This window comes from Taurulus bubalis (genome assembly GCF_910589615.1).
Source record: "Taurulus bubalis genome assembly, chromosome: 10".
NCBI lineage: Eukaryota > Metazoa > Chordata > Actinopteri > Perciformes > Cottidae > Taurulus > Taurulus bubalis.
This window is the reverse complement of record NC_136598.1, coordinates 15,951,750-15,970,880: the sequence shown is the minus strand read 5'-3', so window position 1 is coordinate 15,970,880 and position 19,131 is coordinate 15,951,750. Positions and strand designations below refer to the sequence as shown.

The following is a 19,131-nucleotide window of genomic DNA, read 5'->3' as shown; positions in this document are numbered from 1 at the left end:
GTGAAGAATCAAGAAAATTAGGTTGTGAACAAAAATGTCAAAAAGAGTTGAGTTATTTACTCACTTTTACTGGAAACAGTCAAAGAAACAACTGCATGGTTTACAAATGCTTGTACATTATAGTAGAAGTCTGCTTACTTTATTTCCTCTTTCGTTTTAAAATTTAAGTTGAGTAAAGACCTTTGAGGTTTATGCACTATTTCAGTACATTATAAAAGAAAGAAGTCCAAGAGAAGGAGTATGATGGATTGTTTCCACAATATGTTTTAACTTTAAAGAGCAACGTACACCCCTTGAAAATGTTGTTTTTGTTGACTTCCAGCAGTTTAACTTCTCTCCTTGCTACAGTGGTGAAGTAGTGTACTCCAGGGTCTGTCAGTGCACCATGACATCATTGTTGGGTGTGGTTACAGGGGCTCACTCAACCAGCACCCATCAGGGCTTTTGATTATGGTCAGGGTGAAACCGGTGGAAACTTTCAACCACAGAGGGCAGTGTTAGTTAACCCTTTAAAGTCCTCATAATGCTTTACAGCCGAATTGTATAGTAAAACCATCACAATATAAAGGTACCCAGGTATCTAGAAATCTTTTTTTTCATATGTCTCTTTAATGTAATAATTGACAGAAGAGCTACTGTATGAACAAGAAAATGTTCCCTTAAAGCCGTAAGGCAAACAATAAATGAATGAATGAACATTAAGGACCCTGACTCTTATCAACAAGAGGATCCCTTGTGCTCACACACAACTATTGGTGTACATGCTGTATTACAATAGTAAAGAAACAGTAATTCCCCTCGCAAAGCCCATCAGCGATATGTAAAAATGTCTAAATGACTTTGTGCTTCTGTCTCTAGATCAGATCATGTCTCACTCAGGTGCTCAAGGTAGTATTGGCAGCCACTCTGCCATTGGGCTGCGCAATAACAAGGTACTTCCACTATTTCTTTTAAAGGACTAATCATAAAAACAAAAATGATGCATTGAAAATATGTTTTATTCAGAGATGAATGCAAACAGCTTGTTTTACCTTTCAGATGTACCTCTATGAATATGAGAACTTCCAAGGCCGTAGGATGGACCTGTCTGCAGAGTGCAAAAACCTGTGCGAGAAGGGTTTCGATAAAATCGGCTCCATCAGAGTAGAGTGTGGACCGTAAGTCACCACACCTGGCATCGAAATATGTGTTACAACACTGAATACATTCTTCCTAAATGTAATGTGGATCTGTCTTTCTATCTATCTCTCCAGCTGGGTGGGTTATGAGCAGCAGAACATGACTGGTGAGATGTTCATGCTGGAGAAGGGAGAGTATCCCCGCTGGGACACCTGGTCCAACAGTTACAGGTGTGACCGCTTCATGTCGGTCAGGCCCGTCAGAATGGTGAGTTGTCTAGCTCTATTTTCACCACACATCCATCTTCTATTGGCACGAGGGAAAGTGCTTTTTATGGATGCTCTTATATGTATATTTATAGGCTCATTCCACTGCCAGTATTTTTGGAATAAAGCTTTTATTAGCTGACATTACTCTTGCTACTATATTTCTATTTGACGATGTTCTGACTTAAAAAAACACAGACAACTACAGGTATTCAATGTTTTCCCCAGAGGTTTGGTCCTGGCTTTTAAAACAGCATTATTATTCGAACCAGAAGCTGCACCTCTTCCCTCTACATACATTTCTGTGTGAGCAGTTAAAAGTGAATTGTGTCTCTTACAGGATCCCCAGGACCACAAGATTTGCCTGTATGAGTGTCCCAACTTTGAGGGTCGTAAAATGGAGGTGTGCGATGAGGATATCCCAAGCCTGTGGTCTTATGGCTTCCAGGACCGCGTTGCCAGCATTCAGGTCACTGGTGGAACGTAAGTAATTTATGTTCATCAGAACTAAATTAAAATTAAAAAGGGCATGCAGCTTGATTAACATGGCCAATAAAAGTAGAGCTTTGAGGTTAACTTTTATTTCTCTCTACTTCCCCTCACAGCTGGGTGGGCTACCAGTACCCTGGCTACCGCGGCTACCAGTATGTGTATGAAATGGGCCCTTACAAGCACTGGAACGAGTGGGGAGCCCACCACCCCCAGATCCAGTCCATCCGCAGGGTGAGGGACATGCAGACACACCGCAGAGGCTGCTTCGAGATGACCGCATAGAGAGGAGTCCAGCAGACTGTGGGCTAAAAGGAGGGAATAGCAAAGGGGTCAGGCTTGCCATGCTGCTAACCATCCCTTGGAAATTCTTCAACCGCTACCTAGCCACATAAGCTAATGGCTTTTGAATATTGTTATGCTTTTACTGGTAGGTTTGGGAGTATGTGGCATCGTGAATGATTCTAATAAGAAACTCTGATTGTCACAGACTTCCAGAGTACTGTAACACCGGTAAAAACTGAAGCAATGCTCTCTGTCTACAGACCTCGTAGAAAGATTATGAAAGGGGGATTAGAGGGGATTAGTTAATAGTTTTTGTTTATTAGTTTGTTTCAATGCTATTATAACCCTTTTATTTTATTTTTATTTACTCGCCTACGTGTTTCTCGCTGACATGATGCCAATAAGCCGGTTCACCAAAGCGCTCTCCCACTCTTGGGATCCACAGATTTTAGCAAATAAAGGGATAAACGATCATATCCTTCCTCACAAAGTACTACCATGGACAGCTCTCAGCTCTGCACATGCCCTGCAGTAAGCTTGCCAAGCAGAGGGAGGCACTATCTGCTCATCTCAAAGCAACAGGCTCACTTCACTGAAAGGATGAGGGCACTGGCCAGCCTGTGAATAACAAGAGAAAAGTGGCTGTGCAGGGTTCTGTTTTGCAGATGTGATTATCTTTTGGCTGGCCTGTTTCATCTCATTGATGGGGCTGTTCGGAAGATTTGCATTATACACTTTCTCAGGGATGCTGGCATCTGGAAAGCAATTTTCCAATGAAGAAAAATGAAATAAAAATATTATAAAGCTGCTTTTGTGTATTGTATTTTCCTTGAGGGTCATAATGGTCATGTACTCAGATGTTATTTAAAGGGTCGCTAATTAATTTAATTAACAATGGATAAAAGGAATATATGTGATGTGAAGAAAATTATCGGACAACTCTGCAGTGTATCTCAGCCCTGAGGAGCGCATAAAGTCATTCAGCAAAATGTTTTGGTCTTCTGGCCCACCACTTTGCTGTTTTGAGTTCAGTTTCATGACTCACATCAACATGGTTTCCAGTAGCTGCAGGCAGCTGTTTTCATCAATAGATCTCCGATAAATCAACTGTACACTATACTCAATGGCACCAAATGGCAAACTAAGTTATAGACTTGGTGGCGCTAAAGCACCAGATATTCCTTTCAAGAGTTGTTATAGAGATCACTAACAGCAGAGCAGACTTACATTCATCAGGAAGCCAGAAACATGACTCCAAATTAGTGCTGATGTTGGTATTGTTTGTGAGCATAACGACATTGTAAGCTTTTAAAGCCTAACCTCAAAAAGATATTTCACCTTTAGGTTCTGGGAGACTAAAATGCACATTGTGAACATGTAATTTACCCATGGTAACAGCTCACCTAAACAACAACATGTAATTTCAAGATGTTATTTCTGACCCCTGTGAACATCTTCCTCCCCGGATGTGGGAGCTCATATTGAGTAATCAGTTACTGCTCCTAAAGCCCAGCCATGCACGCACTGGTGTATCAGCAGATGACGAGGCGCGCAGACTGTCAGCCACGCACCACTGGTCGGTTTAAAGCCACAGGATTTGGATTAAATAGCTTGTGAGAGAACCGATGAGCCTTGGGCACGGGAGGGGAGGGAGCTAAGGGGCTGATTTTTATCTTTTACCGGATCGAGAAGGGGAGGAGGCACGGAGAATGAGTTATTCTTGTAGCAGCACCGAGCCTGTTTGCTGTGCGGTGTATTAGCCAGCGCGCAACTCAAGGCTGCGACGCAAGTAAATCGGCTCCTGCGGCGACGACGCCGAGAGCACCAGAAAGCCTCAGCTCCTGCCAGGTCGCGCGCCGCACAGCCAGCCCTCTTCTGTTGGACATGAAAGTGCAGCAGGGCTGCAACTCATCAAACATGGGGATCCCGGTTACAACTGAAGAAGAACTGCGCAGAAATACCGTAATAACGCCCGACGATGTGCTCGGGTTGCAGAAGATCACCAAGAGTAAGTAACCTTCTACTGTAATGTGCACGGTGGGGAGAGTAGTCGAAGCCTTAGCCTACAGTTAGAGGAGATTAGTGCAACCCACCTGCTGTTGCTTCCTTGTTCATTGTCTTTATAATAATGTAACATAGTCCCTGCGTTCGTTTACGGTTCTTATTGACTGTCTGGAGGAACGAGACACCAATACCATGGACAGCGACATGGAGAGTCTCTGTAGCCTTAAATCAACCGGTGTGTGTCACATTCAATAAGCAGTTACAGGTGGATTGCCTTCTTACAGTCAGGCTACTATTTGATTTATTTAGTCTTTTGATTGGATCTTATGGGACAAGCAGGTGGAGTTTCCCTGTTGCTAACAATACTAACAGGTGGGATTGTAAGTGTTTGCCTCTCTCGGTGTCTGAGTGTGTGGTATATTGAAAGAGAGAGAAGGTTATTGAATACTTCCTGGTTTGCTTCTCAAATCCTGCTGAAAAATAAACCTGCTGGTACTTCATCTTCACCTCAAGACACCTGTGGCTCAGAGGTAACAGGTGGCCAGAGATGTGAGCCAGTGATTATAGCTTGTCACAGACTGTAGTCAGGCTGAACAAATACAAGAGAAGAATACTATCAGCCTTTTTATGGAAACTGTTTCCAGATTATGTCATGGAAACAGGACAGGGTAAACTATTAAAAGCTGGTTTCAAGTAAAGTGAAGTCAGAGGAGTTTTACATACTTTGAAAGTAATATGTTTACAAATATTTGTTATTTTTCTTATTTTTAGTGATACAATAATTGCTGTCAAGACCTTGCTTCTTTGATTGAGGTTAAGAGTGGGACTTAAATGGAAATGTGAAACAAGCATGCCGGTTAAAGTAGTTTGCAGAGGTGGAGTTACAACTACGGAGGCCTACAGAATATATTGGTTCAAATAAATAAATGTGAAGAGTTGAGTCTACTTCATAAGTATAATAATCAGCATAAAAGTTAATTCTTGACTTAAAAGTTAGTTTGTCAAATAAATAAAAATAAAAAACTTGATTCCAGGGGTAATTTGTAGCCTTTTTCTGGAGCTTTCAACAATATTCCATTAACGTCAGGGTTTGTTATCATGGACCTTGCCTTTTTTTTGGGTGAAATGATTTTCTTTTCTTTTCTTTTTGAATGTATTAATATTCTGAGTGTTTCCTACCTAAACTAAAATTCCAAAAACATAACATGAAGAAAACCCCAAATAGATCCAGAAAAATTGGTAAATATCTGCAATTGTATTGTTGCTATCAGTAACATGTTTGAAACCTGCTTTCACTCACAAATTGATTAATTTGTCTTTTAATGAACTCCAGACAAAGAAATAATTACGTATTATTGTTTTCTAAAAGGTATATTTACATTAACTTTCATTAATTCATATTTATAGCAGTGATTGATGATGAAGTCTTGAGTCAAACTGAACCCTTAAAATCTAAACACCAACTCTTTGCTCTCAGACCATCAATTATGTATTCATTTGGTATCTCCTGAGCAGAAATGCAATACAAAGGCTCCGTCAGTGCAATTATACCTAAATCAGTCATGAGGGTGCAGTAATCTCTGCTCTCCACTGGCATCTGCATATTCTGGATTATGTCAATAACTAACCCGATACACTTCAGGTTATTAATAACCCTGCAGCCGGAGCACAAGTGAGTTTGTTTAAATTGTGGATGTCACATTAGACGTGTAGTTGTTTTGTGGGTCGGGTGCACATATTAGAAGAAAGATATTATATGTGGAGTATTTTCTCAAGGTAGATAATTGATGGTCAAGAATGGCTTTTGTAACCCGTCAACAATTATATTTATCTTAATTTGAACCATAGCTGGATGATGTTCGGGTTTATACAAATTAATTTGAATCTGCTTCCATGTTTCCTGACGATGACACAAAAATGTCTCTCCAAGGCCCAATCTTTTTAAACGACAGACCATACCACAGAGAAAAGCATAGTGTGCTGCACAATTCAGGCTTTTATTTTCTGCTGCAAGAGAACAAAATCTGTGGCATGAAAAGAGGGAAGCAGAAAATGTGTCACCCTGCAGTGTAAATTACTTTTACAGTTGTGCTTTTGGGAGGTAAATGCCACCATTTTGGGGGAGCCCAGCTCCAGTCTGTCATGCTGGTTCAGTGCTGATAAGCGAGGCAGAGCGCTTCATTGTCACACAGGCGGAGAGGAGAATAAATATAATCCAGGCAGTAGAGAAACGCTGCTGTGATGTGAGAAATGACACATTATCAGTTCACATGAAGGATGATTTATGATATGCAGGCAGGAAGACAACAATACTGCTATTACAGATTACATGTTACATTTATAATCGACATCTTGTAAACTTCTAATAGCAAAATTGACTACAGTTGTTGATGGCAACAGAAGGGTAAAACATAATTATCCTGTATTATAATCAACATACATTGCATTAAAACAATACACAGGGGTCACAACGTTGGTGAGGCCGTGTTGTTGGCGGTACCGGTGACACAATTAAATAAGATCCAGGAAGTTCAGTTGGTATAACAGATTAACACATTTAAAGATGTATTAAGACTGTACAATGGTTTATAGGCTACTCAGACAGGATTGTACAACTTGGTGTTATCATGCTGCCAAAGCTGCACATTAACTTGTCCCAATTGCAGGTAGCAAGAGAAGAACCCAAATGCGGAAAATCGACTTTCTGAGAAAGACACTGGGATAAGGAAAACACAGAGACTAAATACAGAAGGACAGGAGGGTCTAATGAACAGAGGAGACTAATCAGAGCGGGGCAGACAATCAAAACACACAAAGACAGGGAGTAAAACCAAATATTGGCACATGAGAAGGGAATTTATCAACATAAAACAGGAAACAAGAAAATGCCTGGATCTTGACATAAACCTTAATAAATTTTAGCACAGAACAAGTACTGTACATGTTGTCCCCCTTCAATGACATTGGAAGTGCATTAGAGTGGAGACAGAACCTAATTTAATGTCCATCTGACACACTGGAAAAAGTGTGACCCTGTCTGTTGATGTGCATATGTTGGGGTAGAGAAGACGGTACGGTGAAGCTGTCATAACAAACGTGGTCATACCGGTTCTGACTGGACACCCAGAGGTTGGATGAAAGGCCTACCGTCTACGGATAGTGGTTAACGCTTTGCTTGACAAAGGCATTCACGGTGTTGCACAGAAATTTGAATCCTACCACTTCCGGTGGGAAGTGGACATGCTTGTTTGATTTTTAGTTAAAAAAGTGTGAAAAAAACTCTTAGATCTCATTACGGTTTCTTAGGGGACGAATAAACTCTAAATCACTTGATCCTGACTCAAAGAATCAACATTGATGTGTACTTTTTCCTCATCCAAATGATCTACTCAGCACATCCTGGTTCCTTATACACTAATGGGTGACCAATTATTTGGCCTTAATACGTCTGCGGTGCTTTATCTACGTTGGGTGGGATTTCCACTCTGTGATGTCTGCCAACACAATGGATACAGCTTTAATTAAAATTGATTGGTGCAGCCGGCTCTTAATCTTCTATGCACAGCTGTCACAAGGTTACTCTTTCATGGTGATTTGACATGGAGAGAGACGGCTTGTTGCATCCACATCAGTAATCAACACAATCTCATGAACTGTCTTTTATTTGTGCTTCCTCTTTCTCTTTAAATCAGGCAGTTAACTCAATATCTGACCATTTATCAAGTTCAAGGTGCATGTAAGATTTTCCTTTTATAGAGTTATTGATTAATACCAATAACTCAGTGATTACTGGCTGGTTTTTATATTTCTGGCAGAAGCTCTGTGTTAAAGTCCCACACCGCCAGCTGTGTGCATTATGAATTTGAATTGACAAAACGGAAATATATGCAGTCGACACCGTCCATGTCTTACCTTACATTAAACTACACTCAAAAAAACGACGCTTTCAACTAACTTAATAATATCATGGAAAGGATTTCCACATTATTAAACTGCCTGTTGGACACAACCCTAGTAAATGTGTTTAACCAACCCTAGACAATTAAGTTGACACTACTCAAGTACTTTAAGTCTGGTCAAAAATAACACTAAATAACAAATAATAATAATAATGTATCTTTTATTATTTGCCTTGGGGACATTCTTCTCTGCATTTGACCCATCCTTAATTAAGGAGAAGTGGGCTGCCCTGTGAGGCGCCCGGGGAGCAACGAGGGGTTCAGTGTCTTGCTCAGGGACACTTTGACATGTGAACTATGGGGAGACCCGGGATCAAGCCGGCTACATTGTGGTTACGGGACGACCACTCATCCCTCTGAGCTACAGCCCCTAGATAGTTAGCTAGCTAACAGCTGAAGACATGTATGCACATATCTTTTTTTTGCATTTAGATGGACATTTAGATGATAATGGATTCCTGCTTACCTTTAGCGCAAGCTAACGTGTATCTTCTCAACAGTCTTCTTTGTAAAGACCGTGCCCTCGCCTTTATTTTCGCGGTCAAGCCTTGATTTTCGCTGCCTTGATACTTGATGCTCTCAGTTTATCTCAACATGAATGGGTCTAATAAATGTTATGTTTTTGAACTTGATGGAAATCCTACATGACTGAATCACGTTCACATTGGAAACATGAATGAATATCGTTCGAAATACATGTTACACTATAGTAAATGTAACAGCCAGCCAATATCCTTTTTTGAGTGTACCTCTACTCCATCAGGTTTTGGTAGTGAAGACCGACATGCAAAGAAGACTCTCTTTGTATCAATAAGAGGTAAATAATCCTAAAAACCTCATCACAGAGAGCGCCAGCATACTTTTCTCCACAGTCCAATGTTCCCATGATCATGGACAATATGCCTCTTACATGGCACAAATGGATTTTTAATGGCTTGCACATTATAACTACAGCGGGATTTACATAAGTACATAATTATGATCCAAGCTTAACATCGTTGAAAACATTTATTTTGCATTAAGACCCTCAAGACTCCACCAAATATAGCAACGGCTTCTTGTGACCCATCTTCACTGGTTCCATACGAGTTTGAGATCTTAAAAAAGTGGTCTTGTGATCGTTCTCGAGGCCAAGACCTATCTCGAGTACTACAACACTGACTGTCTATATATGTCTTAATTGATACATAAATATACGTGTACATTTTAACCATGACAATTTAATCTTGAATTAAATTGACAGATTTCATTACAGTAGACATCAATTAAGATATTTATCTCTGCACTAGATTCACATTATTTGCACAAAAGAGAGAATAATGGAATGGAGTACTGTCTGACAAAAAAGAGTCTGAAAACAAAGACTGGGCATGCGGTGTAAATATGAAGTAGATTGGTTGCTTGGTTACAGAAAATATAGCAGAGTTATTATACTATATTAGTCAACCCTGTAGTACTAGTAATAAAAGGTCAGGTTTGATACTTAAGATTTTCCTCCATATACTCAAACAGAAAAAAAAGTTGTGTTTTTCAAACTTAGTTACAACGCTGCAGGTTTTGTTTTATCTCTCTTTCACACATACACATCGTATTGCTTTAAAGGTTTACTAGATCATGGGTCAATAAATTTGGTCAACACTCGTTTCCCCTCGGTTTCATTGTTTGTCTGTTGTTGCAGTCGTAGCTCTGCCAGTGGTTGAGTTGCTTTTGGTCATTTCCAGTTTCTTTGTGAACTTCAAAATAGATGTGCAGAAAAAGATAAACATTGATAAGAAAAGGAAAGTGCTCCATTTTGTGTCCATCGTTCTCCTCAAAGCCACAAACCGTGACTTCAAATGTTCACTCTGTAGGGCTGATAATGCTGCTAAACACACAGCTTGCTAAAAGCACAGTTTTCAAACTAACACGGCTGCAGCGTTTTCAAACCCCTTCATTTTGGGGGGTTTAAAACTGTGGAGTAGTGTATACACTGGGCGTAACCGTATCAAAAGATATACGTTTTAAAATTGAAACGTGCTGATTCGCTTTCTTGCCAAGAGTTAGATGAGAAGATCTTATCTCTCATGTCTGTGTGCTAAATATGACGCTACAGATAGTTAGCCTGGCTCACCAAAAAGACTGAAAATAGCTAGCAAAGCTAACAAAATCTGCCTACCAGCACTTCTCAAGCTCACTAATTAACATTGTATGCCTTGTTTGTTTAATAATCAGTGGGCTTTAGAAGTGCCATAAGGCCAATTGTGTTACCTTCAGACGGAACGAGGCTAGCTGTTTCACCCTGTTTGCAGGCTTAATGCTAAGCTAAGATAACTGTTTCCAGGTCGTAGATTCAGATCACTGTAGACATTCGAGTTGGCTAGATCTACTCATCTAACTCTTGGCAAGAAAATGAGTCAACATACATCAACAACATCAAAATGTCAAACATTGTCTTTTGTTTGTCTCAATCATTCAGGGAGCGTATATCAGAATATTTGTCCTTTATTTTTTACTCAGTGATGCAGTCCAGTGAAAGATAAGAGGAAATAATCTCATCTGCATTCAGCTGCTCTGAACGCAACCTCTCCACGAACCTCAGTGTTTGCCAGTTCGCCTGTAGGTGCTATTAAAGTAGAGACATATAACAGCCTGCCATGCACAGCTGCACCCTACATCATGATGTGAACATCAAGGTGTAACGCTAATGTCACTTGCTGCCTTTGGCTATGGATTATTTCCACGTGAAGACAAGTAAACATGCCTTCATTGTTCTTCTTCATGTTCTGGGATAAATTCAACACGCAGTCTTTGCATTGATAGGAGACCACAGGGTCAAATGGAAAGAATAAGGCATGTGAAGTCAATCCCTGTGCCGAGAGTCTGTAACTCCGGGCTAATCTTGGGGATTAAGGAGCTATAAATGGCAGCTCGCTTGCTCTTTATGAGTGCCACTTCGATGTCAGACAGGCTCTTTGTATCTGAACACAGGAACACAGCTTGACTCAAGACTTGGTGCTAATTTTACTTTCTTTAGAGGAAGGCTGCAGCCAGAGGGATGTTTTCAAGACTATATTGGCTATGTATGTTAGTAGAATGAAAATGATTATGTTTAACAAGAATCTCCTGTCGGTCTTTGGGTCTATGACTAATACCTGTTAGCATAGATAAGATTGAGCGTTAGAAACAACACGGCAAGGCTAAAAACATGAATTTAAGTACATGGCAATCACAATAAGATGAATGTAGAAAGTCCTCTAGGTAATTATGGCAGATCACCTGTGCTGAGAGTCAATGAAGTGTTTCCCCACAGGGACAAGAAAGCGTACCTTTATCTATCATTTCATTGAAGTCACTGTTGACACACACCAATCTGTACTGATTCCCTCTGTGCTTCAAACTTGTGAAATCTGGCAAAAGGAGGAGGCTTCAGGTATATACCTTCATCGGACGTGACACATTTCATTTGCATACCGCTGATGCCTTACCTAAGATACTCTCCTTTGATTCGCTGCTGCACCTTGTTGTTGCGGAGCAGCCAGGTGGACGAGGGGAAGGAAAAAGACAGCCTAATAGAGCTGGCACACTATCAGAAGGAGTGTTGCTAGGTGACGGTGTTGAAGGAAGTGAAGTGGAGCACTTTATGTGTGTGTGTGTGTGTGTGTGTGTGTGTGTGTGTGTGTGTGTGTGTGTGTGTGTGTGTGTGTGTGTGTGTGTGTGTGTTTGTGTGCGTGTGTGTGTGTGGTTGTGTGTGTCGGTGAAAAAACAGAAGGAAAGAAGAAAGAAAAACTGAAATATGAACATGCATATCATAGTTTACAAGACAAGGTGGTTCATGCAATAGGGAAATAGCAGTTTTAACTGATATCATTTTGCACAAAGGTTAAATTTTTTTAGTAATTGGAATAGTTTGATTGAACTTTGCGTATGTTTTTTTTCCCCTTTGTATAGTTGCACAGTTACAGCAAGGAAAAAATCCTTCCAACAATACTAGAATAGAATAATGACTGCAGTATGGTTTCACTTTTTACAACACCACAAATAGTTGTATTGGAGCCAAAGTAAATCCTAAAAGGAATCGTTCAACATTTTGGGACATGCACTTATACACTTTCTTGGCGAGTTAGACGATAAGCTAGATGTCACTCTCATGTCTGAGGCAGTCAAGTGGAAGTGGAAGCTGATCCAGACCTGCATCTCGAAAGCTCTGTAATTAACACGTTATCTCTTTTGTTTAATATACACAACAACCAAAGTGTAAAAACATCAATATGTGGTTTTACAGGAGGTTTTGTGACCAGACATTGTAATTGCTATGAAACAAGGCCCTGGTTTACCAATAAAAAAAGACGTCAGTCAAAAAGTTGTATAATTGTATTCCTCAAATCCTTCGTCTCCATGTTTCTTTCTCTCTACCATTTGTATGTCTTTCACAAATTGAAAATGACTCGTTCAGTGTGTGTATTTTGTTCCTTTTTATCCCCCCATAGCTCACACTTTATGTTGTTGTCACTGAACAGTGAGCATCTGAAAATAGTTTGTATTACTCCTCCTAGAAACCTATAAAAAAGCAGTAGTCGGTCATCATCAGTCAAGCTGCTCCATAAGCCGAGGAACTCAAAGAGCTGTAGTCTATGATAACGGGGTTTGATACGACTGTGTGAGTGACTTGGTTATGTGTGATTACTCAGTGAAAGTGACTTCACCAGCTGAGCTATGAGATGAAATGCTCCATCTGTCTTCTTCAGCAAGTCTGGAAAGTAGCCATCTCTGATTCACAAAATGCATCTATTGGTAATCTGCCCACAAAGAGAGCTGCTCTGTGACACAAGATGCATCCAAAAAAAGTGATATTTTTGTAAGAAATTATCAAATATGTGGATGACACATATTTTACCCTTTGGAAACATTTTTTTCCTCACTTACTCCAGATCTTATACTAGACTTTACAATGAGGGTAAAGAAAGACTTTTTTTTATTTTTACCAATTACTTCCATTGATGTATTTATATAACAGGACTATCGTTTGGGGGATGAACATGTGTGCTTTCAAAAGGTTTTTAACCATGTTAAGAATAATAGAAAATGATTATTAGTACGATTATGGTGCGTTTGTTGTCTGTTAAAGAAAAACAGACAAATATCTTCAGAATATTTTAATATAAAATAATTACGCTGCAGCCTTTAAGATCAGAAAGGGACAGTTCTGATGCTATCCTACAGCTGTTATTAATACATTATAATCATATTAATTAACCCTTTATTTATCAGATTACAATGTAGACATTGATTTTGAAAGACCACACGACAAGTTATAGTTGATGGTATTTGGTTTCTGTACTGCATGATAACAAGGCTCAGTTCAGTGTCAGCAGTACAGCATTACACACAGACAAACACATTAATATAACATATTACAAAAATCAAGCAGGATTTAGGACTATTTCAACACTGACTGTGCATTAGTATGAGGGTGCTCTATAATAGCATGTGAAAGTGTTTCCTTTCTGTTCTTTTAGAAAAAAACACAATCTCACCCTACAAACATTACTTAAAGTATTATTCTCAGAGCAGATGAGTGTCTCACATAAAATGAACGAGTGGCACCAGAGGGCACTGCATTAAAAAGCAGCTCTCTAACCCTTACTGTAGTTTGGAAGGCAATATAAAGAGACTTTGCGTTTTTGAGCCAGAGCAGCTTAACATGGAAACATCTTGACCAGTCTTGTGTTGTTCATCATGGAAACACTCCACTCACATACAGTATGTCAACATGAAATCAACAGCAGAGAGATACAACAGCTGCAAGTTTATATAAACCACACACACACACACACACACACACACACACACACACACACACACACACACACACACACACACACACACACATACACGCATATGTGGGTATAGATGCGTTTTCTGCACACATGCATGCAATGCTTAAGAGAAACATAATTTCCCATCAATGATTACACAGCTAAATAGCAGTCTATAGTTATTATTGCTGATTAGTTCTTGACATGACTAACTGGAGAAATTCAATTATTCTAGATATCATTTTTTGCATGTCAAAGTTAAAAAAAGTCAAAAAGGTGGCATATACTTCTTCACTTAGATATTGTTTTGCTTCGAGAGTTTTTTGCAGAAAATGCTCTTCCCAAAGGCCAGTTTTCAGCTCTGTGCCTTACATAGTTGTAAAAGATATTTCTTAAATTATCTAAATTAATTGAATTCATAAATGCGTCAATGATTTATACCAATATGAACCACATGAAAAACTCTGCTGATGTTGTGATATAATGAATGAGTGTGAAAAGACGAAGACGAATTTGACATTTAGACACTGCTATTAGGGCTGCTTTGAGGCTTGAAGTTGAAAGTTGTAATCAACTTGTTACAAGATCCATCTGTATGGTGAAGCACTGAACTACTAAAACAATCAATATTGCACACTCTCCTGGTTCTGTTGCTTAAAAATGTTGATACGGTTTGTCATATTCCAAATGCATTTGCATTTAACCTAATTAGTAAATGGCAGTATGTCATTGGCTCAACAATAACTGACTAGATGTTGTCATCTTTGCTACAGTTTCAATGTCAGACATTTGCACATTTCAGCTTTAATTCATTAGGAAAGCTGTAAATGGTAAATGGTCTGTGGAGTCACAAGTGTCATATAAAATCGGTTAGGCCAAAGAAAAACAAAACATGTGGTCCACACTGTGTTAAACCCCAGTGGAAAGATTTAGAGGCATCTAGTGGTGTGTTGCAGATTGCAACCAACTAAAACCATCTGCTCACCCTTCCCTTTAAAAGTGTGTTGGAGAAGTACAGTGGCCTACAGGTAGGGTTAGTTATCTTTAGGATTTTAGTGCAACTAGGAGCTACTCTTATCAATACTCTGCTTTTCTACATGACTATTTAATTACATTTAAAACAAGTATTGAATAAATTAAATTAAATCAGAATAGTATAAAAATATAACTAAGTACTGTTTATAGAGCATCAACAGTTATGTTCACAATAACAAAGTCACTATATAAAGTATTTAATATCTCACTGGAAGCAAATGTTAATAAAATGAATAACACTTCTGAGTGAAGTTTATAAAGAATGAAGAACACAGAAATCCATCAGTATCAGTCATCTTCTGTGCACCTGGCTGCTTTGTCTAATGCTTTGTCTTTGTCTATCGGTCAAGTGGTGGAGTAAAAAAAGAAACATCAGTAACGTCAGAGCTTATCAATACTCCGGTAATTTTGCACTGGGTCTGTTTAATACTGGGTTTCAGAAAGCATCCCTCCCTTCAGATAGCGTAAAACAAGAGAGGCCCCTGCTAGAGCCAGTGTCTGTTCTGGGCGGTTCTATAAACATGGCGGTGCAAGATGGCGGACTTTGTGGAAGATGGAGTTACTCCTTAAGTAAATATACATTTCCTAAGATAAGGAAAACCTAACAATTCTTAGTTTCAGGTGATTATACAATGATTAAGACATAGTTATGAATATTATATTCCATTGCTGCCAATTAATCCCCCTAAATGTTACACACTGTTCCTTTATACAATAAGCTCTAAATAGTCCTGTTTCACAAGAGGGACATTTTTAGACCAGGTGTCAGGTATGATGTACTGTACCTGACTATAAATATCTTCAAGCAGGTGGCTAAAGCTTGTTTGGCCCATCTGCTCTCTAACCCTCTCAAAACAGTAGAGGATGCAGCAGTGTGAGTTTGTGTATGTGTAACACCGATGCTTTCATGTGTGTGTTTATCTTTCATATTTGGGCCGTCATCGTTGCCCCCTTACAGTCTTTTTAAATGTGTTGCATGAAGTCATCAGTAAGAAAGACCCTTCCACCTTTATGCAACATATAGGCCTCTAATAATAGCTGTCCTTACCTTAACCCTGATGAGATAAAAAGTGTTTGTGTGTAGGTGTGTGTGTGTGTGTGTGTGTGTGTGTGTGTGTGTGTGTGTGTGTGTGTGTGTGAGAGAGAGAGAGAGAGAGAGAGAGAGAGAGAGAGAGAGAGATATTCCCCACCCAACCAGCCGGTCCATGTGATGGTAAAACACAATAAGCCTCTTAGGTCTAATCCTGTCGCGTTGGTAGGGGGGTGTCTCACATGCACACATATACACACACACACACACACACACAGTGCAATCACGACCAAGTCAGCCTGCTCAGTAAGCAGCAGGTTTATGATTGAAATCAGTTGAGACTTGCTCGTAACAGATATTACTGTATCTTGGCAAAGAACTACAGAGGTGACCATTTCTCAATAACTGACAGCTTGCTGCCTGACTTGAAAGGTTTGCTTCTTTCACAGTGACATCATGAAAAGAGAAGAAATATATGTTTGTAGTATCGGATGAGAATACAGTCTCAAGGGTCTTTTCTCTCTTTTTCAGATTATCTTTGTTCTCCAGAAGAAAATGTCCACATGATCGACTTCACCAGGTTTAAGATCCGTGACATGGAAACAGGGACGGTCCTGTTTGAGATTACTAAACCTCCAACAGGTCAGCTCTAACCTATAGAAACCAAATAATATATTATAAAGGGTCCTCCTGGGAGCCTCTATGAAGATTTTCCCTCTGGTACGTTTGGCCTGCTGGTGTCCTTTTTATATGTTTTGCCCCTGCTCCTCCGACTGCCTGAGTGCGCCACTAAAGTCAATGTTTTGTGACGGGACTATCTCACTGTCCATAGTGTCCTTGAGTTTAAAGGTTATTTTACTTGTTACATTTTATTGCATGATATTCTTCTTGTCTCCATGACCCTGCGGAGGATAATCTAATGTCATAATGGATTATTTCAACCCTTTTCTTTTAAATGTCTATTGTTTTACAGAAGGCAGAAAACAATGTGACCCAAACGCCGGCCGTTTTGTCCGATACCAGTTCACCCCAGCCTTCCTGCAGTTGCGGCAGGTCGGAGCCACGTAAGTTTACATTCAGTGAGAGAGCAAGAGACGTGTTTCCGTAACAGCTGAATGATGCAATAATGTGTGATCAACCCTGTTGCACAGACAGAAGACCCATACCGGATGTGGGAGGTGTGTAGGCGTCAGTGTGGGACGGCAGGCTGACAATGATAAGTGTGAACATACAGAGCAGCCGAGCCCACCTGCTGAGTCAGCCACCAAATAGCTGTCAGTGCTTCTGAGTTGTGTTCATCATCAGACTCCTACTTTGTACTCTGTGACTGACTGCAGATTTAAATCCAATCCAATAACTAACGCATTTGGATAATCTAGGGGGTCTCATGAAATAAAGCGCAATGTATGTTAGATACCATGTGCTTTGTGCATCATATAATAGAAGAGGTGTTGTGTTTTATTCAGCATAGCAGCTCAGAAAAGGTCACGTGTTAAGTGTAGTTCAGGAAGACCAATTTAAAAACAATTATGTTTACAATTTGGGCTTTATTTTCATAGTCATCTTCATTCTTACCCGTAATTTGACAATCATGCAAAAACAATCAATTTGTATTTGTATTTCCATGATGCCACTGATATATTTGAATCCAATATTTGCACAGACTGTCGGCCACTGCCACGGTCCAAGGAGCAGACGTTTTTTTAATCAGACCAACAAAGAAGAAAAGCACAAAACATTTAATTAAAAGTTGGGTTCGCCCTGATGTAGACATCTGTGAAATCGTCAATAAGACAGTTTAATTGATGAACTGATTGACTTAGTTGTAATGATGTTCCAATATGGTAGCAATTTTTTTCTATTATTATTAATGTCATTATAAGCATTAGGGCCAAAACTACATAAATACTATCTATAATGTAGTTTAAATGAACTGGAATTAACCTTTAACTGTTACCTGACCTTTGAGCAGTCCCCAAAGTTTATCATCTGCTTCCAGGTTGACGTATACATTTCCTCCCTGTGTTTCTGCAGAGTTGAGTTCACAGTGGGAGACACACCCATCAACAACTTCCGCATGATTGAGAGACACTACTTCCGCGATCAGCTGCTCAAGAGCTTTGATTTTGAGTTTGGCTTCTGCATGCCCAGCAGCAAGAACACATGTGAGCACATCTACGAGTTCCCCGCGCTGTCTGAGGAAATCAGTGAGTGTCACACACAATACTCCAACACACACCTGCGTGAGCACAAGAGACAAACACACCCACACAGAGACGTTTTCTCAGATCTAACAGGATTTAATGATGTAAAATTCTGAGTGTTGGGTGTTTCTTTTCTCTCCCTCTCAGTGCGTGAGATGATCCTTCACCCTTACGAGACGCAGTCTGACAGCTTCTACTTTGTGGACAACAAGCTGGTGATGCACAACAAGGCAGACTATTCCTACAGTGGGGGGCCATAGGAAGACCACCCTCCACCTTTCCCTCCTCCCTAGTCTAGACATTTTACATGACATGTACCACTTCAGGACCAGAAACAGATGAACTAATGGACAATTCACTGGCATTAAATGCTCTTGTCTCCCTCCTGTTCACTGCATAATTTCTCATTCAGGTATTCAGCTGTCAGACCAATAGATTTCTCCCTTTGCCTCTTTGCAGGAACATCGAATTCTGCCAGTTTTATCATCATTTTGCATCAATGTGTGTGAGGGAGTGTGTGGGCAGCTAAGTGTCTGTACATACTGTTGATTTCAGTCTGTATATGTGGGTTCCACTTGATCATCAGCAAGACGTTACATTTTGTGTGTTTTAATAGCAAATAAAATGAAGAGAGAATGGCGACAGTGAGTCAGAGGCACACCATGAGACATAAAGAGAAATGAAGTTACCCAGAAAAAGTTTAATAATAATAAATCCATTCAGATGTACATTTATAGAGTTTGTATAGGAAGCTCATTACATTTTTACTCCAGAAGTTTCTTCAATTTCTAGTAGCACACATCTGAATGATTCATTCTGTCATCGTTCATTTGAACGACCAACAGAAATGTGTACTTTGTCAATGTGAATGTGTCATTTGTTGTAAGTTTTCATGTAGTACTACTACTAGCCTTTAAGGAGTATTTTTTAAATAAATAGCCACTT

General features: G+C 39.7%; 2 protein-coding genes across 2 annotated transcripts; both read left to right on the top strand.

The window, feature by feature from the left end:
• Window positions 1-866: 866 nt before the first annotated feature.
• On the top strand, window positions 867-2,159 carry crybb1l3 (crystallin, beta B1, like 3; the record flags this gene model as incomplete). Its single annotated transcript, XM_079225244.1, has 5 exons — window positions 867-932; window positions 1,039-1,157; window positions 1,254-1,386; window positions 1,726-1,868; window positions 1,991-2,159. 5 exons carry the CDS (start codon window positions 867-869, stop codon window positions 2,157-2,159), a joined length of 630 nt encoding a protein of 209 aa, XP_079081370.1.
• Window positions 2,160-4,043: 1,884 nt separating this feature from the next.
• unc119a1 (unc-119 lipid binding chaperone a1) lies at window positions 4,044-18,446 on the top strand (the record flags this gene model as incomplete). The annotated part of the gene is made up of 5 exons (XM_079225266.1): window positions 4,044-4,167; window positions 16,514-16,624; window positions 16,956-17,046; window positions 18,017-18,189; window positions 18,334-18,446. The coding sequence occupies 5 exons, from the start codon at window positions 4,044-4,046 to the stop codon at window positions 18,444-18,446; spliced, it is 612 nt and encodes a 203-aa protein (XP_079081392.1).
• Window positions 18,447-19,131: the final 685 nt, after the last annotated feature.